We start from the raw sequence: 27,663 nt of genomic DNA, 5'->3' as shown, positions 1-27,663 counted from the left end.
TTTTTTTTTTCCCTCCCAAAGGGAAAATTGTGACCGACAGTTTATTCATACACAGTTCGCCAGCAGTTCTTGATGGTCATATGGGACATTTATGCAAATACTTTATTCACTTGTGAAATGGTGAATGAGAAAAACTTTTCCCATCCTTTTGCCCCAACTTTCAAAATCAACCCAGTTGCCCACAATTATTTTGGTATGTCTGAAGCAAAGCATGGTACTGCATTTTGTGCTCACTTGTTAAATTTTCTATAGAAAGTGATGAGAGTGGCCTCCTGGTGGTCAGTGCAACTTTCTACACAAATGGGATATAATCTTCTCCTCCCACCCCCAAATCACATTCTACCAGAAAAAAATAAACTAAAACACACATTTATTTGTATTGCACCATTTTGTTTCTACCCTTTTTGGGTGGTTGTTGGTTTTTTGTTTTGGTAAAAACATAAAACTTGGAAGGCATATATATTTATTCTACTTCACAAAACAGGCAATGCAGCCTAGAAAAGGATAAAAACACATAAAACTGGATAATGAACTGGGGAGTGCATTAGTCTCCCATGATCCTGACCACTGTTTTGTCCCATTTTAATATTTGAACTTTTCACTATATTCTTTGTTCTCTGGCACAAGTGGCATTTTTTTCCCCTTTAGAAATAAAAGGAAGAAAAAAAAAGAAGGCAAATATTTTGCTTGCTGGGAGAGGATCATTTCTTTATCCACTGTGCCAGATTATTGTCCTTTACTCATTATGTGGCAGCCAAAAATTAAATAGGTACAAGTACTCCTAGTACCTTTCCCAATAGCGTTGAACTACAATTCCCAGCAGCACCATCCAATGAGAAAGGATGCCGGAAACAGAGCCTCAGAATGTTAAGACATCAATTTTGTGGAAAATCTTCCCATTGAATTTCTGTTAGCCAGAAATTAAAAGGCACAGAAGCACTTTAGAGGCTACAATATAGTAACAGAATATTACTCTCTTCTCCTAAATCATGTTTCTAGCGAAATATTATTCTCCTCTTCTCAACTTCTGTCTTCTTTACATCAACCACAGCTACCCCAGAATTCTTAAACCTCTCATATTCCTTCAGTTTCACAAGGAAACCCGAGATAAAAGGCAGGTCCTTCTGCACAGCTCTTCCAAACTAAAAGTTACCCTACAGTTCTCACATTTTAATAAGTTCTTAAGTATCTCATTCTCCCATCTGGTTCTTCAAATGAAGACTTCTTCAATTTTCCAGAACGGCCTTTTCCAAAAATCAAATGTGAATTATTTAAGGAATGGTCAACAAATTGTTTCATCCAAGGACCTCTTGGATATATTAGCAGAATGGCTTTTATAGAAGAATTCTGAAAACACAACATCCAGGCCTACTGAGACCCACATTTTACAGTTGCATTTATATCATAGGCGGAGGATGAAAATAAAGAGATGGGGATCCCATCAAGCCCTGTGCATAAACTTACTCCCAATTTTGATCTATTTGTCTGCAAGGAAGATTGTATATAGGCCTCTAAGTATCATGAAATTGGCTGGGGGGGGGGGGAGCTTTCACCATTAGGTGCCATGTCCTGTATTTCACATAATCCCAGAAAAAGCCAAGCCTTTAAAAAGCAAGCAGAAATCGACGGAAGTCGGGATCATTTCTTAGTGAAGGAAAGATGGATTCTATCATCGGCACCCAGAGTAGCAGTATAAACAGGAATGGAGGGCTCCTTTCTTCCCCTCCATTACATGCAGCAGGTGGGTGCAAGGGAGTGCAGCAGGGAGAAAAAAGATCTTTAGACCAGGCAGTTTCTTTTGGGAGGCCTGAGGATCACCTCACAGTGTTCAGCCAAAGCCTGGCCTCGCCTGCCTCATGGGGCACAACCAACAGCAACTCGCAAGGGCCCTGGGAAAGCACGTCCTGGAGAAATACCCTGTGGGGACAAAAAAGAACATGCTATCAGGGATCCAAGCAGGGTCTCCTGTGAGCGAGCCTCTAACCATCATTCTCCACCATCCCAGCACTGTTCTTTTCAAGGACTTTAGCTTTCTCCAAGCTTCATCCTAAAAATGCATTCCATTGTGGAATGCTGTTCAAAAGTAGGCAGAGATGTGGCTACTTAGAGCAGTCAGTTTTTCTCCTTTTAGCAACTTTTACATTCAGTAGGGTTTTCATTAAATGGTATTTGGCATTGCTTACGTATCATACGTTGTATTTTAGATAAATCAACTTTGAATCCATAATATGGAAGTAAAACGAGAAAAAGGAGGCAATGACGTCATTGCAACTACATCTTGACTACCACCAGCCCCCCATTGGTACCTGAGGTCAGCTTCACCACCAATTGGTGCTGGCGCCTTCAGTTTGGAGTCAAGGTTATAATAGATGCCGTCAAGCTGACGCACAGCAACCCAGTGGCGACGCCTCACAGGGAGTGACAGAAAACCCAGGCACACATTGGAAGGGACGTTCACAATGAAGCCAACCAGCCCTGCCAGGGACAACTGCTCGAGGGGTCTATGAGACAAAAGGGAGAAAGGAGCTTGGCAGAGCAAGTACATTAAGCTGGCAACAAGATTTTTTTTTTTTAAAAAAAAAACAAATTCTGAAATGGCCACAGGAGAACATAGTAAGCAGCTCCCAACTTAGTCAATCTATCAAGTAGAAGAAGCCCCAAAGACAGCCACAGAGAAAAGACGAGCAATTATGCCTCAAAATGCTACGGCACAATGTCATTTTTAAATTATAAGCTGCCTTAAAGCAATGAGACGTGAAGGTGTGGGTGGAATCAGCGAGGATAGTTAGGAAGAGAAGGAGAAGACAAAAGTAGAGAATGACAGGCGCTTGGTTCTTAAGAAGAAGAAAATAGAATGATTAAGAGTTGTTCAGAAAAAGTACCTAGAAAAAGCAAAGGGATAATAGGAACTCATTACCTTCGCTTATCCCACCAAATGGCTTCAAACCCCACACTCTGGAGAGCTGCCATAATGACATTGACATCGTAATTCCCTGTCCCCAAAAAGCTACGGTGTGGATTCCACCTGGCGTCAGGAGCCAGCCTGTGGGAGGGGAAAAGAGGGAAGACATCACCAGAGGGTTTGGAAAAAAAGGGGCTTCCCCTAAGTATCAGGGGCCCTTTTGGAATGCTTAAGAGCATAATAGGGACACTCTCCCAAAGGGTTTCCACTGTAATCATGGCTGATCCAATTGCTAGAAAGTTTATTTAGGAAGGATCTTTCTTTATACCCCATGGTGGGTTACCCGTAATGCTCCCCATTACATTCCTTAAATTGCTTCAGCTTTTTTTGTTTTCCGAAGAGGCAGGCTCCTTCTTAAAAAGAAAAAAAAAAGTACTGAATTGCAATGAACTGTCATCTTTTTATTTTCTCAGATGCATACATGAAACTCCAAGAGCCATTTTGGAAATATGGAGCTGATACATCACAGCGTATTACTTGGAATAGTAGGGAATGTTCCTGAGTTGCCACGAGCAACACACTGGAGACCCCCCAAATAAGACAAAGCATAGGCCACCATGCTTCGCTTCACTTCATTTCTTTTCTTGCCGGCCTGAGCCATAAGTCAGACTGTGGCCTCCTTGAGGGGAAATACTTTCCCCCCCCTGAAGTTATGTGCCACGCCCATTGGGCAGTATTGTGCTTATCTTCAGCTTGTCCAAAATAAGATGTGTGGGTTTTTAAAGCATGCATTTCATGTATTAACTTTTTGTCTATTTCAAGCTGGCAAAATCTTATACTCCAGGGAGCTACTCCTGGAAATATATTGAGAATAAAGGATGTGCACTTCTTTATATACAGCTGGTGCCTTGGCTTTTCCAGAGACTTATACTCTAGGGAAGCCTCCGGGACTCCTACTTGCCCCAGAATAAGATTGTATAAATGAACAATAAATCAACCGGCCCAGACTGCTACAGATTCAGTATTTAAGAGGCCTACTTGTAGCTTACACCTGGCTTCCACTGAAATATTGCTGAATCTAAGATATTATCTTAATTGTACTAAACAATGTGTCATAATACCAGTAGTTTTAAATGAATACATAAAAGATCCCGAGCTACTCATGCTGGAATTAGTCTATATTTTATTTATCCAGGGTAAAATCTTCCTTCTTCATCAGACCTGCTTTGCCCTGAGCAATTAGTCAGTTTCCAGAGAAACAAAGGCGGTGTCCCTTTCAGGCGCTTGAAAATGCAGACAAAAGCAAAAAGTGATGGAGCCTTTTTTAGTATTCCTAAATACTAAATATTACTTTATATTACTGAAGATTTGACAAGCTCAATATCCATCCGTTACTATCAGGAGACCTGCAGAATTTGCATTAAAGCAAGGAGACCTAGAAGGGCAAAAGGAGAGTTGGCTCCAGGCAATAGGACCACTTTATGGGGGTTCCCCAAGATAAAGCTTATGTCTAATTCATTTCAAGCACAATTCCAACATGGAACCTGGGAGTCTATCGCTCTCGTGATCTCAAATGGAAAAAGGGCATGACAGTTTCACTCCACCTCTCTCGTTAAGAGTGCTCCGCAGAAACTAAAACCAAATCACCATCCTTCTCCCTAAGGAAAAGATGGGAGTTCTAAGACTGAATATAGACAAAATGTTTAAATTAAATTAAATCAATGTTTCAAACTCCATCCTTTCTCCACTTCCCTAAAATGATTCTGGGGTTTACAGAAGCTTATTTTAAACACTTCTCGCTGAACAGAGCTCCAATCCTATTCCTGAATACATTTTCAACTAGTAGACCTACATCACAAAAACAGATGATGTATATATACCAACTCACTGGCATAAATGTTAAGATAATTAATTTGACAAAAAAAGTTTGAAGCCTTGGGATATTTCCCCCCCCCCTCTTCGTTTTGACTCACTTCTTTTGAGTTCCTACCTGGATCCATGAACAGATTTTAATGTCTTGGTATAAAAAGTTAGAGCAACGGACTCTTGTGGAGGAGATGCTCCCCTAAAGATCCTAAATATGGGAATATTCCGTCCCAAAGAGAGGCAAAACCACCCAAACAACTTAACTTTTACAGATTTCATCAGCTATCTCTTGGGTAAAGAGTCGTTCCTGGAGGACATTGTTGAGGGCGTGTACAGCACAGAGTTCCAGACGCTGTCTCTCGTGATAAACTGCAGATGTCTCAGGTTGGGCCAGATTCCCAGACATCACATCCAAACTGGCCTGAAAGGCCGTTCCCAGGAGATCAACCCTGAGGAAAAAAACCCATCAAGAAAAGCATGAAGAGAGAGAGAATGCACCCAATCAGTACAATCCCACCAGCAGATAACAAGGAATGGCGGCAGCAACATTAACAGAAGTAGCTTCCCATCTGGCCCTTCCAGGCACCCAAGGTCCTTCCCTTTGTGTAGTTTGTCTCACAGCAATTCTTGTCCTCCAAAGCCTCTTTCTTGTAGACATCCTTGGTCCTCAAAAGTCCAATTTCGTTAAGACAGACTTAATGTCTTCTCAATCTCCCTGCTTTGTTCTCTCTGTCCCTTCTTTCTCCAGCTCTTACGCCTGCTAAGCTTTCTCTGGGATCACAGCTCATCCAACAGATTCTTCTGGCTGCCCCACCCTTGTCAGATGGCATGGGAAGCCCAGCCAATTGTTGACCAAAGCTTTAACTTGACATTCATTATTGGCAACACAAATGCATCACAATATTAAATGTTTCCCAGAAGCCCAAGCAAATTATGGGTATTCTTAAGTACTATAGGATTGAAAACAAAATAATAATAATAATAGCTTGAATGATTACATCCAGAAAAGTGAAGAACCAATGATTAAGGAAGTAAATAAAAGGAGGCCTTTTGAAGACAACTAAGTTAAAAGTTGAATATAAGAAAGAAGTAATTGAGAAGCGAGCTGAAAATTGGAAAAGCAAAGCTATGCATGGTGAATACTTGAAAAGTATTGAAGGCAAAGCTGACCAAAAGCTAACTTGGAACTGGTTAAGATCAGGAGTACTGAAAAAAGAAACAGAAGGCTTTATTTTGGCAGTTCAAGAACAAGCCTTAGCCAAACTGCATGAAGGCAAAAATTCAACATGTTACCACCAACAGCAAATATCGCTTCTGTAATGAGAAAGATGAGACAGCTGACCACTTGATCAGCGGGTGCAGCAAAATTTCACAAACTGACTACCTACAACGCGTTGCTAAGATTGTTCACTGGAAATTGTGCCAAAAGTTTGGATTTGACAACAGCAAAAACCACTGGGACCATCAGGTTGAGAAGGTTTTAGAGAATGAGAAAGGCAGGATCTTGTGGGACTTCAGAATCCAGACAGACAGGCACTTGGCCTACAACACACCTGACATAACAATTGAAAAGAAAAAAGTATGGTTCATTGACATTGCCAATACCTGGTGATGCACGAATTGAAGATAATAAACAGCAAGAAAAAAAATCACAAAATACCGGGACTTGCAAATTGAGGTTGAGCGACTGTGGAAAAAGAAATCATGTGTTGTCCCAATTGTAATTGGAGCCCTTGGAGCAATACCTAAAGGGCTACCTACTCGCTATTTAGAAATTCTAAATTTATCGGAATTGAACATTCTGACTCTACAAAAAACCACGCTACTTGGAACAGCTTATATCCTCCGACGTTATCTTAACAGTTCCTAGGTCCTTGGGTTAGGACTCGAGCTGTTAAGGCTACCAACCAGCCCCAAAATCTGTGAATCTCACCAAACATTAACCACATAATAATAATAAATCAAAGTTCTAAAAGACCCAGAAGCCAAATGTCTCTTTATTTTAAACACTGCAGTGGTAAACAAGAACATCCTGTGGGAGAGGGGTAAGGAGAGACCCATGATGCCCATCTCATATTTTTATTTTCCCTTAACTGATCGGAATGAACACAGCCACTTTGTTAAGATGTACACAAAGATCTTTCTGTTAGGAAATTGTGTTATAGTTATCCATACTGCAACAATATGAAGGCAGTCCAGTCCTAGCCAACTGCATTTCAGATGTGATAAATTTTAACTTTCTGAAAATTATGAAAAGTTGAATCCAATAAATCTGTTGGACAGCAGGTTTGGGAAGGCTACGGTATGTCAAAACTATCCTTCCTCGGAAGATCATTCACTCAAAATCTTCTGAAGCATCATATACAAAGGAAATAATTTTCTACAGCCATCAAGAAAGCATACATAACAGTTAAAGATCAGCAATGTGGCTTTGATCATCGCATAAAAACTCCTATTAATACTCTGCCAAAAAGACAGGTGCAGGTACTGGGCTTATTACAAGGTAACGTACAGTAGTAGTAATCAAAACTTACAAACCTGTAAGTCAAAATAGGCCAGCTAAAGACAGACTAAAAAAGATACTCCTATATAAACTGTAACTTTGCTTCCATAAACTGGTGCGACAGATGGAAACGTACTTATTATAACACAGCTGCATTCTGTGCATGCTCGAAGACACCATTCTTCAGGAATGATAAACACTCAGTCATCCCTGGTTGAATGTTTCAAAGTTTTTCCACCAAGAGGAGAAACAGAGACTCATTAACCCATTCCCAATGACCAACTCGTTCCAGGATGGGGGGGGGGGAGGAGGAGTTTGGGAAAACAACCCCGAGAAAATAAACTTACCCGGGAAAAAGCGAAAGTCCAATAAACGAGCCCCCCCACCATGACTTCCCCTGAAACGGCTGTTAAAAGGCCAGGCTGACTGTGCAGAGCTGGAGAAACTACTCTTCCCAGCAAGCCTTGGGCATACAATAGAACTACAATTCCCAGTAGGCCTCACGTGTTTGACCGGAAGCGGGTAGGAAACTACATTTCCCAGAATGCAACAAACGGAGAGGCAACTGCTGCGGCTTGTTTCCCTTGAAAGAGACCTTGAGAGGGGAGTGTATTCATCGCAGATGGAGGAAAAAGTTCAGCGTTGCTAATAATTTAGATAAAGGTTACAGTATAGTTCCTAACAGGTGGATAAGAAATATTTAACTGGAAAACAAGTGGATTTGCAATCTTGCTACAACATTACGTGCAAAACATTCTGGACTGTTGCTTTGTAATGGTGTAGGATTTCAACTTTTACAAGCTAACCCAACTGTACAAAGTTTAAGGGAGGCAATTCATTCCAAAATTTAAACTGACCTTTGGTATTTTATACCCTATTATTATAAACTATTATACATTATATTAATTGCTTATATAAGCTATAAGCAATTACTGTGCCAAAGGCAGAAAACATACTCTTAGTGAAGTATCTATTGACAACAAAACTGCCCCAGGACTCTTCTGAAAGCCAGGTTTTATTATTCTTTTGTTATATGTTTATTATTATCTGTGGGTAATCTGTTAGATTCAGTAAGTTTCTAGTAGAAACTCATTCAAATCCTAACCATAGGTCTAAAAATTCTTAAGAATCTAAGAATATGGACCATCCCCAGCAGGTTTAAAAATAAAATTAGGATGTTAGGTAAATTCAATGTCTGAATATTGAAGAAATCCTTTAGGTAACTCTGTCAGTTGGCATAGCAACAGATTTTCCATAAGCGGTCAACTTCAATCCAGTATTTCATCTTTTTTCCCAATTGTTCTTCAATCCTGGATCACCAAGAATAGCAATATATCAATGAACCAGACATTCTTTTTTTCCCAATATAAGGCATATTATGAACAAGGTGTCTGACCTGCTCATTTTCCAAAACTTTCTCACTTTGATAGTCTCAATAGTTTTTACAATATTCAAAATCAGACCTGGCAACTCTGGCAATTTGTTTATGAAACTGTTTGTAATCAATTTGTGACATTCTACCGCAGCCTTTGATCAAATGGTTGTTTTATCATTTTTATTACAACCAAGTTATTTTCTGTTTGTTACCTATAGAATTTTCACCTTCATTCAACTAGTTAGCAAAGCTTTTTTCTGTGACATTAAAATAAAGCCTTCAATTTTTTTTTCTTTTAACATTTCTGATAACCAACTCCATATGTGCGTTTTTTAATCAGCTTTCCCTTTTATACCCTTTATATGCTATATTATCATAAGGGTTGGTTGTTGTTTTTTTAGAGTTCTGAATCAAGTTATCAAGTTCCATCTCAGTCCAATCAATTATATTGCTATATATTGGATAAAAGGAACTGGCCCAGATATTATTTGAATAATGTTTCCATCATTTAGCTTTGATTTCAACCTTTTACAAACTCATGCGATATATTTGGTTGAAGTACTTTCTTTGACTCGACTCTGTAACAAAATAAATTCTTCCAAAATTACGAAATATTTATATCCTTTTGGTGCTCTCATTTTCATCAAATCTTCATTAAGCTATATTCCCTCATCTTCAACAATTTTGCCTGCCTTTATAGCTATAGTTGCATACTTGTCGATACTAAATCAATTCCAGTATTGTTTATTGAACCCCTTTATGCTTTTTAATAAGGAATCTAGCTCAACCTTTGGTTTTCCAAATACATTTATGTCATCCAAACACAGCAAATGCAAACTGCTTACTCATTCTTGAGTCATAGCCAGTTTGTTTTGTTCTAAATTGTCAAGTGGGGCCATTGATAGTATAAAGAGTAAAGGCAATAAATTAATCAACTTGAAAAATTCCATGTTCCATTTCAACCTCTAACACTTCCCTATTAGCAACCAGCTTTTGTTTGCCAAATCATCGAGGTTTTCATAAATTGCCAAATTTTTCTGCTGATTAAAAATATATATCAAATAATCAAATGTCTTTTTGTACTAACCAGGGCAGGGTCAGAAAAAGGCCTGGATGTGGCCAGGCCATTGATTAAATGCCCAGGTCTGATCCAAGCCATAAACAATGATTTTTTTCCCTTGAATTCCTTAAAACTAATCTATCAATCATAACTATTAATAGTAATATGCCAATCAACTTTCAACACACAAACACACTGGGGGAAGAGTGGTTTAATTTCAGAGATAGTGTAATTCCAAAGAAGGGGAACTATGAGGATTTTGCCATTCTCCTAGATCTTATGGGACAGGCAAGAAACCAATGAAAATAGATGGTTTTGTAAATACAGTACACAAGTTCTAAAGCGTGTAAGCTGGCTTTAAAGGTGGCAACCAGAATGTTTAATTGTACCTTGAAGGTAATTTTGTAACTAATGTAGATCCTGGAGCTATTTATATGGGAACACCGATTTAGCTTCATTCAGCTGCAACATTTCGGACCACTTGAAATACCTGATTCATCTTCAAAGGCAACCCATGTAGAGTTCGTTATAATAGTTCAAAAGTGTGGGAGATGTTCTGGATGCATAGCAACCCACCATTGTAACTTTTTTAATGGTATATTTACATTGTTGGGTTTCTGTCTATAAATGACAGGCTCTGGGTAAGAAAAAAAAAAGGCAATAGCTCTTAATCTAGGAATAAGCAGCATGCTAGGAGTACAGATATGTTCAAGGACACATTTCTTGAGGTCTGCATAGCTTCTAGCTCAACCTTATCTTATCACTTAATCTTTTAATTTAAAAAAGAAAAACAAATAAAATAGAAAAGGAAAATGCTGGTAAATGCCCGGTTTTACAATCACCTTTATTTTACAAGAACGCCCCTGGCATCGGCAAACATTCTCATAAAATAAAAAGTGGATATAATTTCAGTTGCGGACTTAATTGTGTCCTACTGTGGAGGCAGAGAACACCCAGCGAAACAAAAGTTTCTACGAGTACTACTAGTAGTTTTTATGCCATTGTGGCAGCCATTTTATGAATAAATGAGCTTTCTCCATCAGCCATTTTGTCTGTATTTATGACATGCTGACAAAATTCTAACCACACCTATGTATCCAAGAGTTGCTACCTTTGTCTTAATTTCACACAATGCTGTAAAATGCTGAAAAGGCACCCATTCTTTAAGTTTCTTTTACATATATAAAAAAATCTCCTCTGAAGCTTAAATGCTGAAAAGGCCCTCATTCTTTACAACAGTTTCCACAAATTCTGTACATAAATATCCCTTGAGACCTAGATATGGCCAGTGCACTTTTCTTGGCAACATCGTAGTAGTATTTTATTCCCACAGCTTTCTAGAGTGCTTTTCAGCATCCCAGTCCAGCCTAAAATTTCTGAGCTTAGTCAAGGTCAGCTGAGCAGTAGCACCTCCTTAGATTTTCACATTTTGAATTTTGGAACTTGCAACATCAGCATATTTGAAGGATGCTAAACTGATGGGAGCTGCTTTGTAACATGAAGTAATGTTGCAATAGACAGACACATACATACAGTATATACACACTCCCAAGGATATTGGGTAGCACTGAACAATCTTTTCAGACATCCTATAACTATTTCTCTCCTTTGATGTTTGAAATAAGTGGGAAGTCTCATAACTTAATAGACAGCAGTGTTTTAATTTCTTCATCAAGCAGTGTTATTCTGACTACTATAACAACATTAAATGACCACTATCATTATGTAATAGCTAATTTAGGAGATCTAAAGCTCTCCAAATTTTACCCATTAGGACATTTGGGTTGACTTAAATAAAGTTACTGCCTTAAAAGACTGTGAAATTGCTTAAGTTGGGTGCTAATTAAGTCCTGCATATTTCAAGTCACACCTAGGATTGATGGAACAAACAGCTCATAATGGCAGATTTCCTTATAAAAAATTATTCAGCTGAATGACAGCTTCAAATTAAATAATAAGTATGTCAAATTTTAAAAAAAGGAGTCAAATGGAATTTAATTAATGATTCTATTCCATTTAAATGGATCAGTTGAGAATATAAAGGAGCCTTGCTGTGTAAGTATATAAATATTTGGGAAAATAGATTTTAAAAAAAACATTTTTCTGCTATTACTGTTTTTATAAATGACTTAAGATGGTGAACTAATCTCTTATTGTCCCCCTGTAAGGTGTGTTGGGCTGAGAGAAAGGGACTGGTACAAAGTCACTCAGCCAGCTTTCAGGCCTAAACCTAGTTTCTGGAGCCTTAACCAATGAGTAATTTTTGTTCGTTTGTGCTTCTCTTAACTGGTATCATGCATTCAGTAAGAGACTGGCTATTCTTCTAGTGTTGCAGTTAAGTATCACCAAGTGCCATTCCCCACCTAACCAGGGTGTTCTTTCTTAAATCTGAGAGTTGCATTTGGGCCTATCACTGGTATGCATCCTAAAGTAGTGAATAGGGTCAGTGTTAGATCAGGGTAATGAGAGGACAGACTCCAGACTGAAGGCAACAGCAGCTCTATATTAGCAGTCAAGTATGTACAATCCAGCAACTGTGAGGTCTGACAGCTCCCCTTTTATAGGGAGCTGTCAGGCCTCTCAACCAATCAGATTAACCCAGGCTTCCCGCCTAAATGGAGGACTGGAGTGGAAACCTCTGTAGTTAGTATGAATATCTAACAGTCAGGATAATAAGAATTACATTTGCATTAACTTTCTATACTAGTGAATAAGGAGAGTGGTGCCTCATGTGGTTAGGATGCTGGGTTGAAAATTTGCAACTCAACATTTGAAATTCAAGTGCTGTTGTGTGACTGGATAAACTCCAGTCACTTGCTCCAGCTCCTACCCACCTTAGCAGTTCAAAAGGGTAAAAACAGGAGTATAAATAGGTACAATTTTGGTGGGCTCATTAAAGGGACATTAAAAGAGCTCCCAGGTCAATGTCTGCTCAAGCAACAGTGATTACTGGGTGATCTTTTCACCAATACAATTTTATTGTAAACTAAGTTCAAATATAATAGATTATCTGTTACTCATGAGTTTTATATTTCTTCCACCTATTGTATTAAATGACAATTTGGTAACAACGTTGGCATTCATGGCTTTGTAAGGCCACATGGGGGCCCTTGGATTTCAGGACTTGTAGTTCTGCTCTGTTCTAAAATGCTCACAGGAGCAGCTCCTTTTGAGGCATCCATCTGATAAGCATAACCTGCTCTCAACTAACATGTCAGATCTTTTAAGCATCCAGATAAAACCAAAAATGATATTCCTAAGCACAATGGTCACCGTGCCTCTTTAACAAGATTTATGGCGAAGAATGAGATGGGATTGCAAGAATTCCAGCAACGGAACTCATTTGAATCAGCCCCATGTCACATTTATTATTTTTATAAATCACTAAAGGCAGCAGACACACAACGATGCTATTTTCTATTTTCCTTCAACAACAAACCTGAGGCGGGCTGGGCTGAGAGAAAGGGACTAACCCAAAGTCACTTTCCCCCCCCTTTCTCTCCCTCCCATCATCATCTCATGTCTGACTCCATTTCCTTTGCTACTCCCTTTCTTCCCCAAAGATGACACTGTCCCGAAATGCCACCTTTGAGGAAGCCGGGCAGCACTGGGTCCGTGGGGGGCGCTGCTGGAGGCGTCAGGGCTGCTGCCCCCCCCCCAGTAAGCCAGGCCGGGAACACAAGCCGCTGTCGCTTCCCAGAAGACCTCACACGCAGCCCCCTAAGCTGGCTGTTTCCCTGGATCAGCCGATCCGCGGGCCAAGGTTAAAGGGCCTCCCTGCACCTCAAAAATTAAGACCTCCTCGAAAATGCTTATTTTGGGGGGGTCAAAAAAATTATTTTCAGGGAAACTACTACATTACCAGTCTGTCTCAAAAGCCTTGTCTTTTTCTCTACCCCCAAGCTATCAAGAATGACCTCAAATGGACGATATGTGACAGCAAAAAAAGAACCTTACCCAGAAATCTCTATGGATCAAAGCAGAACAAGTTAATTTTGTCAGGGAAATAACCCCTAAAAGTAGCTGAACTGAACCATGGAAATTAAGGATTATTTCTTTCCACGTATCTCAGCAAACTTGGGTTTTTAGAAATGTTCAAGAGGGGGCTTGTAGTTGCCCATATTGACTGTTGCTCAAGCAGAAAGGAATTATGAAATTACTATCAAGTTTTTGAAGTCTTCTGAATGTTGTATAAAAGGCTTGATATACAATGAGGAACAAACCGGGCCAGTGACAGAGTGACAGGCAAAACAACAAACGAGTCTGGTTGATGTATCAGATGTGTCTGTGATGCGGTGGAGGGATGTGTGGCGAGGGTCCAGAGAAAATGCCGCACATATCTAAATTATCATTCCCTGGGCATCAACAGCACAAGCTGTGCGCGGTACGGAAGGGAGCAATAGGAGTTAACATGTCTGTAGCAAAAAAACTGGCAGAGCTAATTACAGGTAGGTGGATGGGCCTATCACCGTGCAATGGCCAAAATGATCAGTGATGCATAAAGGCAGTTATCTCTTCAATAGTAAGTTTTTACACTGGATGTTAGCAGAAGCTAACAAAAGCTAAGTATATATATTTTAAGTTCCGGAGATCGCAATGTCTGCCTCTTCTTTTAAGGCTGATATATCATATACAGAAGCACACTCCTGGTCTTAACTGTGTAGTTTTGGTACTGCAGCAATAAAACATTTTATTTCTGCCAGGGGCAGCTGTGCTGATAACTTTCCACGCTGCCAACTGTGCAGTATTTATATTTTGTTAAACCAATAGTTATCCAAAACAGGGGAAAAGCCATTTGTATTTCTCTTGGCCTGCCTACTCAGACACCAAACTTCCCTATGTTTTTTTTCTGGTTAAGAGTTGCAACAGCTATTTTAAAAGTTGGAAGGCAATCTTTTATGAAAGTCAACCTTCAAATAGAGAAAGCCACCCAATTTCTTTTTCTTTTAAGCCCAACAAGGCAATCAATTCCCCATGTTTTAAGAGAAAAAACCTTTTGTAAATCCCCCTGCTGGAGAAAATCGAGCACTAGGAAGTCCCAGCTGCAGGTTTTCTGCTTAAAACTCAAGAGGAACTCCTTGCAAAGCTTCTAAATAGAGCTGAAGTATCACCTGGGTTTTCCCCAAATTACTTCAAAAATTTAAAAGGTACACTTGGTCATAAACATGGAGGTTCAAACAGGGCAGCTATAATGTATTCCGCAAAACTTTTAATGGCTTCTAACGGTTTTTAGGCCTATGCTGCATTTCCTTTCCCATAACTTAAAAGCAGGGTTGCCTTAAAAAAAAACCCATTAACAGTGTTCAAAATAAACCAAGATACCAAAAACTTCAGTCAGTTTTGAAGTACTCTAATTTTTGTTTCATATACAGTATAACTGATAAAGTTAATGTTGGGCTAGACTTCATTTAATTTTAAAAGAAACCCAGAATCTTGGTTTAAAATCCCAGCAGTAGCATCCCTACTTGCAAATTGCAGTCCCTTTAAATCAATCTTGTGCTGTAATAAGCTTTCTTCAAATAACTTAGTTATGAAATATTTTCTAGCAACCTCCCTGGTCTATATATTGCTATTCCTGCCCTATTTATTTGGCCAAAGGGCACATCAACAACCCTTTTGTTAGTAAAAAAAAAAATCAAAATGGTAGGCATAACAGTAGAATGTTGCATGTCTTTTTTGTACATTAAAAATCAGTATGTTTTGGTAAACTGAAATGGGTGACAATATAAATTTTGTTCAAATGGCAAATAATGGGCACCCCACCATAAATGTTATAGAGATCTTTAGAGATGTCCTAAGAAAATCAAGTATTCTGATCAGAAATGAGAAAATTTGTGAAGCAGAGGGAGAGTATTTTACTCAATAGGTACCAATTCCAGAGTAAATTGTTGGAAAATTAAAGCCACTGAGGATTCCAAAGCTAGCAGAAGGCCAAATAGTAATTTAAGAATTAAAATTTGGGAGCATCTATCGTTGTGTGGAAAAGGTGAGGAAGGAGTATTACGTAGGTTTACTGCTTTATATAATATAAAGATGGTATAAAAATGTAATAAATTTCATACTTCAGGTCAAAGGCTTATTTTTTGTTAGCATAGGTATTGTGTCACACTTCGCATCAACAAAAAGCCTGCCATCACTACAAAATTGTTTGAAAAAGCCTCTCCTTTTCTACCCACATTTTAATGTAATGAATTTAAAACGGAAGATATGAAGGGGGGGGGGGGAATTAGCAGAAGTCTGTGGAACAAAACAAGGGAGGGTATTTTGGCAAAATAAACCCGAGTCAATAGAAACTGGCCTAGGGAATTCATTTGTATGTGTGTGTATCTCTCAGGAAATGTTATTTAAATGTTGAAAAGCCCTTAAAAACAGCAAGGCAGCCATTTAAGTTGAAGCTATAAAATGTAGTTCTCTTGAAAAACCCACACAAATCCTTTTAGCGCACTTTAACAAAGCAACCCCCATTTTTCATCTTTGAGAAGTTTTGCAAAAGTTTGTGCTTCAGGAAAGTATTAGAAGCCTGCTTACTATTTTTGTTTCTGCTTTTAAATGCCTTTATCTCATTGAAACGTTTCTAAATTTAAGCAGAATTGAACCATATCCCTTCCCATAAATAGGTAGACTGCATCCGAGCAGAGAACTCTTTAAACGTCGCTAACTTCCAGAACTTTTAATGTAATTGCTTTCAAATTCTGTTTTTAATTACTCTGCAACCTCTTTCCCCATGGAGTGGCATTTGCAGCGTTATAACCGAAAAAACAGCGTTATTTAAAAAACGCTAAGCTTTTCTGGTCCAAAGAAACCCAAATTCTACAGAAAACCCAGGTATAAAAAAACCCCGCAATAAACCAGCTTTGAACTGACTTTTGTTTACCTGGCTTAAACATACAAGATAATGTGGCGTGTAGAAAAGACTAGACGCAGTTGAATTTTAAAAATAAAGATATTTAAGAAGCCTAAACTTGGTTGAATTTTAAAATAGAAGCTATAGAAACCCAGCAAGAGATTTAGAAAAAAAACCCACATCTGGGTTTGAGGGGAAAAAACCCAGTAACGTTAAGCTTTTGTTTATAAAAAGCCTTTTCTTCCACTTTTAACTAAGAAAAATTCCCAATAATTGAGACTGAACGTAGGAAAACGCTGTAGAAACAATGGTTTTCTTGATAAATAGATATTCAGGCTCCCTCAATAAAACCCAACTTCACAACGAACCGAAAATAACTAAAAGAGAATTGCAAAACGGTCCCCTAACGCAACAGGAAAATAAAAAAACCGATTGTTTGAGCTTAGCAACACGCTTCAAACCCCCCCCCCCCCTGAAATGAGCAAAGCTGACTCGGCAAGCCAGGAAAATATACCTAAGGACTATACCAACGTCAAAATGAAGGGGGGAGTTCGAGAGAGAAATTCTTTTCAACTATCTTGAAAAGGACATTTCCAGCCAAATCTCCTGACCGCTGTAATGAACCCATATTGAAAAGAGATTGTGAGTCGTCCCAACCTCGTTGCCTATTTTTTTCCATGAGCTGAACTTTAACTTGCAAGCTGTCCTCCCCTCCCCCCGCGACCTCAGTTTCTATTGGAACATTCCATCCCGGGCCATATTTGCAATTGCCGTAAAGCAGAAGTCGCAAATTCTAATGGGGACTGTTAACGGTTGGTTGCGTGGCGTGCAAAGCAAAAACCAAAAGAGGAAAGATAGTCCGAATTTTGCCCTGGTTTTCTGGAAAAGTTTCTCAAATCAAAGCGATTGTCTGCTGGGGTTTGCTGAGGTTGCAGTTTGCTCTGCACAAGTAGATTTTCCCTCCCTCTCTTTGGAGGAGGAAGACTGCAATTTGCAATGCAAGATCTGAGAGGATGGCAAGGGAGCAATTTATTCTCTGCTGACCAAATTATCTTGCCTTCAACCCCGATGACTGTACATTTTTCACTGGATGCAAATTGTATTTCCTGTGTGCACAGTTGCACGTGAGTGCAGTTCCTTAAAAAGATCCTGTGACACAACAATAAACTCCACTATCTTCAAATAATAATAATTGGGCTATAAAGTATGCCCACTCAGTGTATCGATAATACTGCCTGTTCATTTGGCTGATAAATCGATAAAAGTCCTTGAATTTCATCAACGTAGATCAGAAATGTCAAAATGGCAGCTAAGACATTGCAAGTCAAATGTACTTTATTAAAAGACACTTTTGACATAAGGTTGGGGGAAACCAATCACTTGTTCCAGAAGATTTTTCTTTTAAATTCAGATTATTATTATTTTTTTAAATACAGGTTTTGACATTAAATATCTTCTTTCCACCTGATTCAATTTTGGTGTCCCGCACTCCAAGTGGCTCATAACAAGGCAAAAGATAAAAATGCACCAATTCAAACAAAAACCAACATACGGATGAAAAGACCAAAATCCACACTAGATGATAGTCTTAATTTTTGTAAAGTTATCTGTTGTTGGTATTTGACATTGGAAAAATGGGTGTATACGAAGATATTTATGATGGAAATGTGAACAAGAGGGGATGATCGCTCTTGGTGGATATGTAAACAAAAAAGCTTTTTAAAAAATGGATTCAAATGCACGAATTCAGAAGATTTTATAGATTAATATACAACTGTAGCCAGAGATGTTTTTGGGGACTGATTGACAAGAAACTTTGTTTTTATAAATGATGACACCAGTGAGACTTCAATATGCAGAAAGGTGGAATTTATTTTATTTATTTATTTTATTGAACTTATTAGTCGCCCCCTCTCCCCACAGGGACTCGGGGCGACGTACAGAGCAATAATCAAGATAGCACCATAAAATCGTGCAGAGGAGGTAAAAATAAGTCCATAAATAAGCATACTTACAAAGTTTAAAACCCCAAAAATATTAAAAACAAAATTTCCCATTGTAAAATGACCTGGGGTGGCAAGATAGTAACGTTATGCCAGGCCGGCTTGACAAAACAGGTAGGTCTTCAGCTTCATACGGAAGGAGCGAAGATCGGTTGTTGTCCGGATGTCTGGGGGGAGGTCATTCCAAATGGTTTGACCGATAGAAAACTTGACGGCGAAGATGATGGAGTCTGCTGACGAGGCATAACAACAACCCTGTGAGGTGGGTTGGGCTGAGAGAGAGTGAATGGCCCAAGTTCACTCAGCCGGCTTTCTTGTTTAAATCAAGACTAGAATTCCCAGTCTCCTAGTGATAACTCAAAGTCACCCAGCTGGCTTTCGTGCCTAAGGTGGGACTAGAATTCACCATCTCTTCTTGATTGGCTCAAAGTTGCCTAGCTGACTTTCATGCCTAAAGTGGGACTAGAACTCACAGTCTCCCAGTTTCTAGCCTGGGCCTTCACCACTAGACTAAACTGGAAAATAGGTGCTAGATTGCTCACACTACGGTCAGGTTCTTTGTGCATTATCAGATTTGGGTTCGTTGAAACACCATTTTGTTGGCCTACAAAGCTAGGTTTCTTGGATCACAGCCTCACTTCTTGATTTATATACCAGATGTTCATCCCACCTTTATTAATTTATAAGTAACTCGAGGCAATGCGCATACAAATGCGCATACAAAAATAGATAACGGCCAGGGTTGGAGGGAGAGAACTATAAACATCAGGATGAAGTGACAAGGATATCTCTATTTGCGTATTTTGGTCCTCGCAGCAGCTGATGCCAGTTTTCCTTGGCACAGAATTTGGAAATCTCTATAATTGGCACAACACATAGAAGATTAATGCCTTGCTAAGGCCACACTTGGAATACTGCATTCAGTTTTGGTCGCCACAATGTAAAAAAGACGTTGAGACTCTAGAAAGAGTTCAGACAAGAGCAACAAAGATCATTAGGGGACTGGAGGCTAAAACATATGAAGAACAGTTGCAGGAACTGGGTATGTCTACTTTAATTAAAAGAAGGACTAGGGGAGACATGATAGCAGTGTTCCAGCATTTCAGGAGCTGCCACAAAGAAGAGGGAGTCAAACTATTCTCCAAGGCACCTGAGGTTAAAACAAGAAGCAATGGGTGGAAACTAATCAAGGAGAGAAGCAACTTGGAACTAAGGAGAAATTTCCTGACAGTGAGAACAATTAACCAGTGGAACAGAAGTTGCCTCCAGAAGTTGTGAATGCTCCAACAGTGGAAGTTTTTAAGAAGATGTTGGATAACCCTTTGTCTGAAGTGGTGTAGGGTTTCCTGCCTAAGCAGGGTGTTGGACTAGAAGACCTCCAAGGTCCCTTCCAACTCTGTTATTCTATTCTAAGTCTAGAAGAATAAAAGCAATAAAGGGATGATGTCTCATGATTTTAGGAGGAGCTGATACAATAGATAGTAAAATTGTGGGTCAGGTTTTTCAACCGGAGAGGTAAACAGTTTCCTCTGACTCAGCTGAAACACCCTTGTTTGAAAATGCAACTTCCTAGATGAATAGGAATTGTGTCTTCAATTTTTGCTACTTGCAGGGTGAAGAAGGCGTTGAGAAGATTCGATCAAACATCTTTCTGCAAACTGCATCTCCAGAAGAGATAATGGTTCAGTCTATCACAGCGCCAGATAAAACTCGGTTCCAAATTGCTCGGAGGCTCAACGTGAGAAGACATGACTTCTTGAGGCTTATACTTTGAATGTGTGGCTTGTGGTATATCCAGAATTCGGCTTCCTTCTCACGTTTTCCAAAATAGCAAGAGAGGCTGAAAAAGGTAAGTTAACTTGTGGTGTGGCGAATATATCAATAGTTCAGGTGCAGGGTGAGGGTCAAGGTTGGTTTTCTAAGTTTGTGGATTGGTTCTAACTTATTTTCTTCTGGCCCCCGAAATAAGTGCTTGGCCTTATTTTCGGGGAGGTCTTATTATTTTTGAGGTGCAGGAGGAGGCGAGTGGTCACCTCATGGCTGCTGCTGTGTTGCGATATTTTCAGGGAGGGGCTTATTTTTGTGGGCAGTCTTATTTTTAGCACATGTGCTGGGGGGGGAAGGGGATTTCATTTTATTTTTTATTTTTTTTATTTTATTGTTTTAATTAAACAAAAAACACACACAAAAACATTCTTCATTACATCTTCCAGAAAGCATGTCGATTGGTTACAAATAAATTTCGTGTGTTACTACAATCATTCTTTATATTTCATTCATATTGAATTGTACATATTAAATCAAAAATCTTTATACCATCAATATACTATCATTCTCATTTAACTATATTTGTTTAAACATGCTTTTGTCTAGAATCATTTATATTTATATTATAATAAATCCAGACAAAAATTTATTACTAGAATTTATAAGTACCCAGGGGAGATTACATCTTTATAACAAAATCTAAACAAAATTTTTTTAATAAAATTAGTAAATCTTTTCCCCAGGTCCCATATTATAGTTTATATCCAAATTGTTTTTACCCGTTAGAGTTATTATTTCATTATTATTGTCATGATGGGTTATCTGTTAACGAATAAACATTTTAAAAACAAAAACATTCTATAAGCATCTACAACGTTCTACTTATTAATCACCAAAAATTAACTACGTTTTTATTTTTATTATTTTTTTTCCCATTCAATTGTGTATTATTTGGGTTTCACCATTCTTAACTTTCTTATTTTACCCATAACTATTATTTTTGAGTTTTGTTACATTCCATCATTGATTCTTGTTTCTTTCCTCCATCCACCTATACCATTTATCCCATATCTGGTAGAATTCTGATTCTTCTTTTCCCTGAATTTCTTTAGTTAGTTTGTCCATTTCCGCACAGTCCATAACCTGGGAAAGGGGGATTTTAACTACAGGTAGTCCTCGACTTAACATCAGTTCATTTAGTGACCAAAGTTGCAACGGCCCCGAAACAAATGACTTATGCCTGTTTTTCAGAGTTACAACTTTTGCAGAATCCCCACCGTCAGGATTAAAATTCAGAGCGGAGGTAAAATTCAGCAGGTTCTGGAGAAGCGGTAGCAGAAATTTTGAGTAGTTCGAAGAACCGGCAAATGCCATCTCTGGCTGGGCCCAAAGTGGGGTGCGAATGGAGATTTTGCAGTATCCTTCCCCTGCCACGCCCACCAAGCCAGACCCATAGAACTGGTAGCAAAAAAAATTGAATTTCACCACTGATTCAGACGCTTAGCAACTGGTTCGTATTTATGACTGCTGCAGTGTCCAGGGGTCATGGGATCACTTTTTGCAACCTTCTGACAAGCCAAGTCCATGGAGAAAGCCAGATTCACTTAACAGCTGCAGTGATTTACTTAATAACTGTGGCAAGAAAGGTGGTAAGATGGGGCAAAATTCCCAGAACCAAAGGGTCTCACTTAACAACAGAAACGTTATTTTATTTATTTTATTCAATTTATAAGTCGCTCCCTCTCCACGAAGGGACTCGGGGCGGCGTACAATTAAATATATAAACATATGGCATGGAGGAGGTATATACAAAAACGTTTTTACAATTCATAAATAAATAGCCATAAAGTTAAAAAACAGTACAATAAAATTAAAACAATTAAAATACCCAAAATTTACCATTTAAAATTGCCAAGGGGATTAGAGAATATAGTTCTAATTTAATTTAAGCCAGGCCGGCTAGTTGGAACAGGTGGGTCTTGAGTTTCTTGCGGAAGGAGCGGAGATCGGTAGTTGTCCTGATGTCGGGGGGGGGGGGGAGGTCATTCCAGAGGGTTGGGCCCATCACAGAGAAGGCCCTACTCCTGGGCGCCGCCCTCTGGCACTGCTTAGTGGACGGCACCCGGAGGAGTCCCTCTCTGTGAGAGCGAATTGGTCGCAGGGATGTATGGGGCTGGATGCAATCCCGCAGATAACTAGGTCCTGAGCCATGGAGCGCTTTAAAGATGGTAATCAACACCTTTGTTGGGCTCATTTGTGGTAGTAAGTCGAGGGCTACTTGTATTCTAGCAAGTTGGTTTTCCATGGATGGATGAGTTTGTTGAGAACTTACAAGTGTGCAATTTTTCGCACGAAAACTACAGAACTGGCTTTGCTTCTACTGTGTTGATTTGGCTCTATCAGTAAAGTTATACTTTTGGTAAAATAATGTCCCAGAAGTTTCTTTCGCGTATGTCAACAGGACGGTTGATAGCAATTTTAATAGGTTTGTGAACTTCAACTCCCAGAATTCGGCAGCCTGCGTGTTTTTTCCCCCCTTGGCAGCTCGTCAGATCCCCGAAACCAAGAAAGACACTTAGCCAATATTTAAAGCATGTTTCTTTATTGTTCCACACCTATAGACAGAACAACTGAAGTAACCTACTACCTACATCAAACATATACTTTGGGAACTATTCGGGAGAGGCTGGCCACCCTCTCACACACACAAAATAACCAAATGGTGGTTTCTTACTCCCCTGCAATGCATCTCCTCCCTGCCCGGAAGCCAGCCCACTACATTCCATCACACAATTTTAACATATGTGGATTTTGACTCCCAGAATTCCCCAGCCAGCGTATTTTCAAACTTAGAAACTTTAAGAGGCATGTGGACTTCAATTCCCAGAATCCCCTAGCCAGCATATTTTCTCAATTGTCAACTTTTAAGATAAGTGGTTTTTAATTCCCAGAATTCCCCAGCCAACGTGGTTTCCCCCCCCCATTTGATAAGTAAGATATGTGTAGACTTCAACTCCCAGAATTCCCCAGCCAGCATATATTTTTTCAAATTTGCAATTTTAAATGCATGTGAACTTAAATTCCTCAGCTAGCATGCTTTCCACACTTGTCAACTTTAAGACACGTGGACTCCAACTCCCAGAGTCTCCCAGCCAGCATGGTTTTCCACAGTCAGCAACGTTAAGATGTGTGTGAGCTTCAACTCCCAGAATTCCCTAGCCAGTCAGCTGGGAGTTGAAGTCCACTTATCTGAAACGTATCATGCTGGCCAAGGAATTTGGGGAATTGAAGTCCATGCGCTTCTTAAAGTTGCAAGTTTGAAAAATATATACTGGCTGGGGAATTCTGGGAGTTGAAGTCCACGCGCTTCTTAAAGTTGCAAGCTTGAAAAACATACTGGCTAGGGAATTCTGGGAGTTGAAGTGAAGTGTTAATCCCACTTTATAATGCCTTGGTAAGGCCATACTTGGAATCCTGCATTCAGTTTTGGTCACCACGATGTAGAAAAGATTGGAGACTCTAGAAAGAGTGCAGAGAAGAGCAACAAAGAGGATTAGGGGACTGGAGACTAAAACATATGAAGAACGGTTGCAGGAACTAGGTATGTCTAGTTTAGTAGAAAGAAGGGGAGACATGATAGCAGTCTTCCAATATCTCAGGGGTTGCCACAAAGAAGAGGGAGTCAAACTATTCTCCAAGGCACCTGAGGGTAGAACAAGAAGCAATGGGTGGAAACTAATCCAGGAGAGAAGTAACTTAGAACTGAGGAGAAATTTCCTGACAGTTAGAACAATTAATCAGTGGAACAGAATTTGCCTCCAGAAGTTGTGAATGCCCCAACACTGGAAGTCTTTAAGAAGTTGAATAGCCATTTGTCTGAAATGGTATAAGGTTTCCTGCCTACGCTAGAAGACCTCCAAGGTCCCTTCCAACTCTGCTATTGTATTGTATCGTGTTTGTAAAACTTGTGCTAGGTTTTGAATTCAGCTATAATTGCAGTAAACATTGTAGGACAGAGCTATCTATTATATGCTATTATATTATATTATATTATTTATATATGTGTGTGTGTGTAGATTTTCACGGGTGTAGGTATGCTGGTTTTGTTGTATTCGGGTCTTTTCCCGTGTAAGGTTGAGATTGTCTTTGCAACGTTTCTTTTTGCAAACGTTTTTTGCAACATTTTTTTAAGCCCACAGCTTGAAGATGGCAGGTGAGATCCTGCCGAAACGTTGCAAAGACAATCTCAACCTTACACGGGAAAAGACCCGAATACAACAAAACCAGCATATATATGTGTGTGTGTGTGTGTGTGTGTGTGTTGTATTTGTGCTGATAAAATAAAGGGAGACTAGTATAGATCCATTTCGAGCTATTTAGCTGTCATCAGCTAGCCATACCCTTACTGGGATTCGAACCTGGGCTGTAACACAAACACACACACACACACACACACACACACATATATATATATATAGAGAGAGAGAGAGAGATTGGCATCACCTTTTCCAACTAAGCAATTTGATCAAATTTTATTAAAATGGTTTACTCAGAAAAGATGTTGCCGGACTCCCTGCGATTATAATTAGCAGATATGTAACTAAAACCCTATGATTGCACGCTGTAGATCCAACTGATTCATCATCAGCTTGTGATAAATCACATTGAACATTTGCTACTGGGAAATTTGACAAGTTAAAAAGGGAACCAAAACGTGAGTTTAATCATGATTCACTACATCAAGTGGGCAGTAAAGACTACACGACTTCAAAACAAGGCAGCAAATAGTAACCTTGCATTTGGGGCTGCCAGTTCGGGCACGGCTTTTCCGACGGATCAGCTGTGTCATGCAATTTATATTAGCTAGAAAGCAGGATTTCCTGCTTTCTAGCTAATATAAATCGCGCGGCACAGCAGATTCCTCCCCCCCCCCCCGTTCGCTTACCTTACCTTTTTGACGCTCTGCGCATGCGCAGAGGTGGCATGTGCATGCGTGAGCTCACATTGCTACCAAACCAGTGGCGCTAAGCGGATTTCACCCCTGCTGCTGTCCATAGTCCAGATTGCAACCTTGCCCCAGTTATCACGTAAAATAGAAACTCCTTAGGTATATATTATGCAAGTTTAACTTGAAGATGGGGGCGGAGAGGGGAATTCAACTCCCAGAATTCCTTAGCGAGCATGGCTGGTTAGGGAATTCTGGGAGTTGAAATCCCTCCCACCCACATGTTGGCAAGATTGAGAAACAACAGGTAAATACATTAAAACCAATTTTGTCCCAATTGCAGTTGAATGAAGGGCCCCGGGAGATGTAGTATATCTCACCAACCATAAGCCTGAACTAGACTCTGTTGTTTCTCTGTGTCATATGATATATGTGGGTATATGCATAATTTTGTTTGTATTTTTTGCCATCTTTATGTAGGGCTGTGATGGAAAACCTATGGCGTCTTTGCGGACGCCGGAGCGCCAGAAAACTGCCCCAAAACAGGCTTTTTTTTTGTGCCAGTTTCTGACTGGTTTGGGGCCATTTTCAGGCTGTTTTTTGGGTTGTATTCAGGCCATTTTTGGCCCTAAAAATGGCCCCAAAACATAGACAAAAATTGGGCAAAAAACAGGCATGTGTGACCGGCCAGCTGGCCTTGGGTTTCCGGTACTCCGGTGCGCACAAAGATCAGCTGGCCCAGTGCATGCATGAGCACTGGTCTTTGGGTTTCTGGCACTCCAGGGCGCACATGCACATTAGGGGTGGGTTCCGGATCCCGTTGCAATGGAGCTGGGCGTCTACCACATGAATCTGCACAGCGCACGCATGTGTACTTATCACCCGCGACGCTCCAACTACTCGGCGGAGCGTCGCGCAGGCACCGTACACTGCGTGCTCAGAAGCCCCGAACAGCTCAAATACAGGTAAGGAGGGCGGGCGGGTGGGCCCTCCAGAGCACCATACTGGAACGGTACTTGGTGCTCCCAGCAGGCACTGGTATGCCTGTACTAGGGTGTACCGGTCATATCCCACCCCTGGTGCATGCATGCCCATTCCGGTTTGGGCACTCAATACCAAAAAGGTTCGCCATCCCTAATGTTGTGTATATTGGAGGAGGTGACCCCTTGGAGCAAGCAATGAAATTTCCTTTTAGTCTACACCTATTAGTGTACATTTAAAGTAACAATAAAGTTTATTCTATTCTGTTCGTTTCCTCCTTTTGCTCTTGATAAATAGCTTGAGGCAAGTAACATATCTAATACTTCTTCCTCCTCCTGTTTTCCCCATAACAAAGTCCCTGTCAGCTGGGTTGGGTGGAGAGAAAGAGGAAGATTAACATTTAGATAACCTTCGATCCCACAGCTGAATTGCTAAGAATGAAACTTCATGGCCAATACTGGCTGTTTTTAAGGAGGGTTGGACTTGGCTGATACTTAGATGGAAGACCACAAGGAAATCCCAGCCAGGGTCTTGACTGAGAAGTTGTACAAAAAAAAAAAACGAATTCACCCAAAAAGGAATAGAAACTTAATTCCAAGCCCTCCCCCAGGTAACCATCATGATAATCACAAGGGGATGAGATGAGCTGGAGGGAGATTTTAAATTAAACAACAATTGGCTCTATCATTCAGGCTTTACATGCAATAATAATCTTATTGATTATTGCAGCCTAATTTATTTACACAGCAATAAAACATTGAAATCTGAATAGTGATAATCCTCGAGTTACGACCATAACTGAGCCCGGCAATTACAGTTCTGTCAGTTGCAAAGCAGGTACATTACACGACCAACCTCATTTTTCGTCCTTTCTATGCAGCAGTCATTAAGCAAACCCAGCAGTCATTAAGTGAAACTCATTGTTTGCTCGGGGCTGGATTTGCTGGAAACCAGAAGGAAAGACAGGTATCCAGTAAAACCGTCATAAACGGAGATCGTCACATGATTGAACTGCTACAAATGGCCGTAAATGAGAGCTGCGTCAAGTGACTGCGGCGGGAGGGGTGACGTTGGAGCTTTGAAACCAAGTCATAAATAGCTTTTGGAGAGCCCGTTGTAAGTTCGGACTGTCTCTGAGTGATCCATCATAAGTTGAGAACTACTTGCATTAAAATATTTTTTTTTACTTTGTGATTGTATGCATTCAAAAGGAGCAGATCTAGTTTAGTTTGGTTTACTTTATTGTCATTGTACAACAAAATTACCATATTTTTCAGAGTATAATATGCACCCCGGAAACCCCGCCTCTTCACCAAAATGGCCGTGCATAGCATTTAGGAGGCTTTCAGAGAGTTACTGGGTGCTGGGGAGGGAAGAAATGAGTGAGAAATGGGCCATTTTTTGCTCAATTTTGCCC

At 39.9% G+C, this 27,663-nt stretch overlaps 2 protein-coding genes across 5 annotated transcripts in view; one reads left to right on the top strand and one right to left on the bottom strand.

The window, feature by feature from the left end:
* Nucleotides 1–27,663, top strand: part of LOC309394655 (UPF0739 protein C1orf74 homolog) — a 369,606-nt gene that overhangs the window by 103,802 nt on the left and 238,141 nt on the right. The window lies entirely within an intron of this gene.
* On the bottom strand, nucleotides 354–16,995 carry LOC309394657 (josephin-2-like). Of its 4 annotated transcripts, none has more exons than XM_081958097.1 (5): nucleotides 16,798–16,995; nucleotides 5,034–5,217; nucleotides 2,918–3,045; nucleotides 2,307–2,501; nucleotides 354–1,917 (listed from the first exon to the last, which is right to left on the bottom strand). In XM_081958097.1, exons 2-5 carry the CDS (start codon nucleotides 5,172–5,174, stop codon nucleotides 1,815–1,817), a joined length of 567 nt encoding a protein of 188 aa, XP_081814223.1. In that variant the 5' UTR covers nucleotides 5,175–5,217; nucleotides 16,798–16,995; the 3' UTR covers nucleotides 354–1,814. The 4 variants fall into 4 exon arrangements, with proteins under 4 accessions (XP_081814223.1, XP_081814222.1, XP_081814224.1 ...); XM_081958096.1 differs by lacking the exon at nucleotides 16,798–16,995 and adding an exon at nucleotides 7,619–7,733; XM_081958098.1 differs by lacking the exon at nucleotides 16,798–16,995 and adding an exon at nucleotides 5,388–5,523.

The sequence above is a fragment of the Natrix helvetica genome (assembly GCF_964273705.1).
Source record: "Natrix helvetica genome assembly, chromosome: 6".
Classification (NCBI taxonomy): Eukaryota; Metazoa; Chordata; class Lepidosauria; order Squamata; family Natricidae; genus Natrix; species Natrix helvetica.
Note: the sequence above shows the minus strand (reverse complement) of the source record. Positions and strands in the feature narration are given on the sequence as shown.

Bases quoted from the DNA above. Each gene is read 5' to 3' on its own strand.
- LOC309394657 (XM_081958095.1), bottom strand. From the start codon at position 5,047: ATGAAATCTGTAAAAGTTAAGTTGTTTGGGTGGTTTTGCCTCTCTTTG. The intron at 2,502-2,917 runs GTAATGAGTTCC...TTTGTCTCATAG, and splicing joins ATTTGGTGGGATAAGCGAAG to ACCCCTCGAGCAGTTGTCCC. The intron at 1,918-2,306 runs GTACCAATGGGG...TTGTCCCCACAG, and splicing joins GGTGGTGAAGCTGACCTCAG to GGTATTTCTCCAGGACGTGC.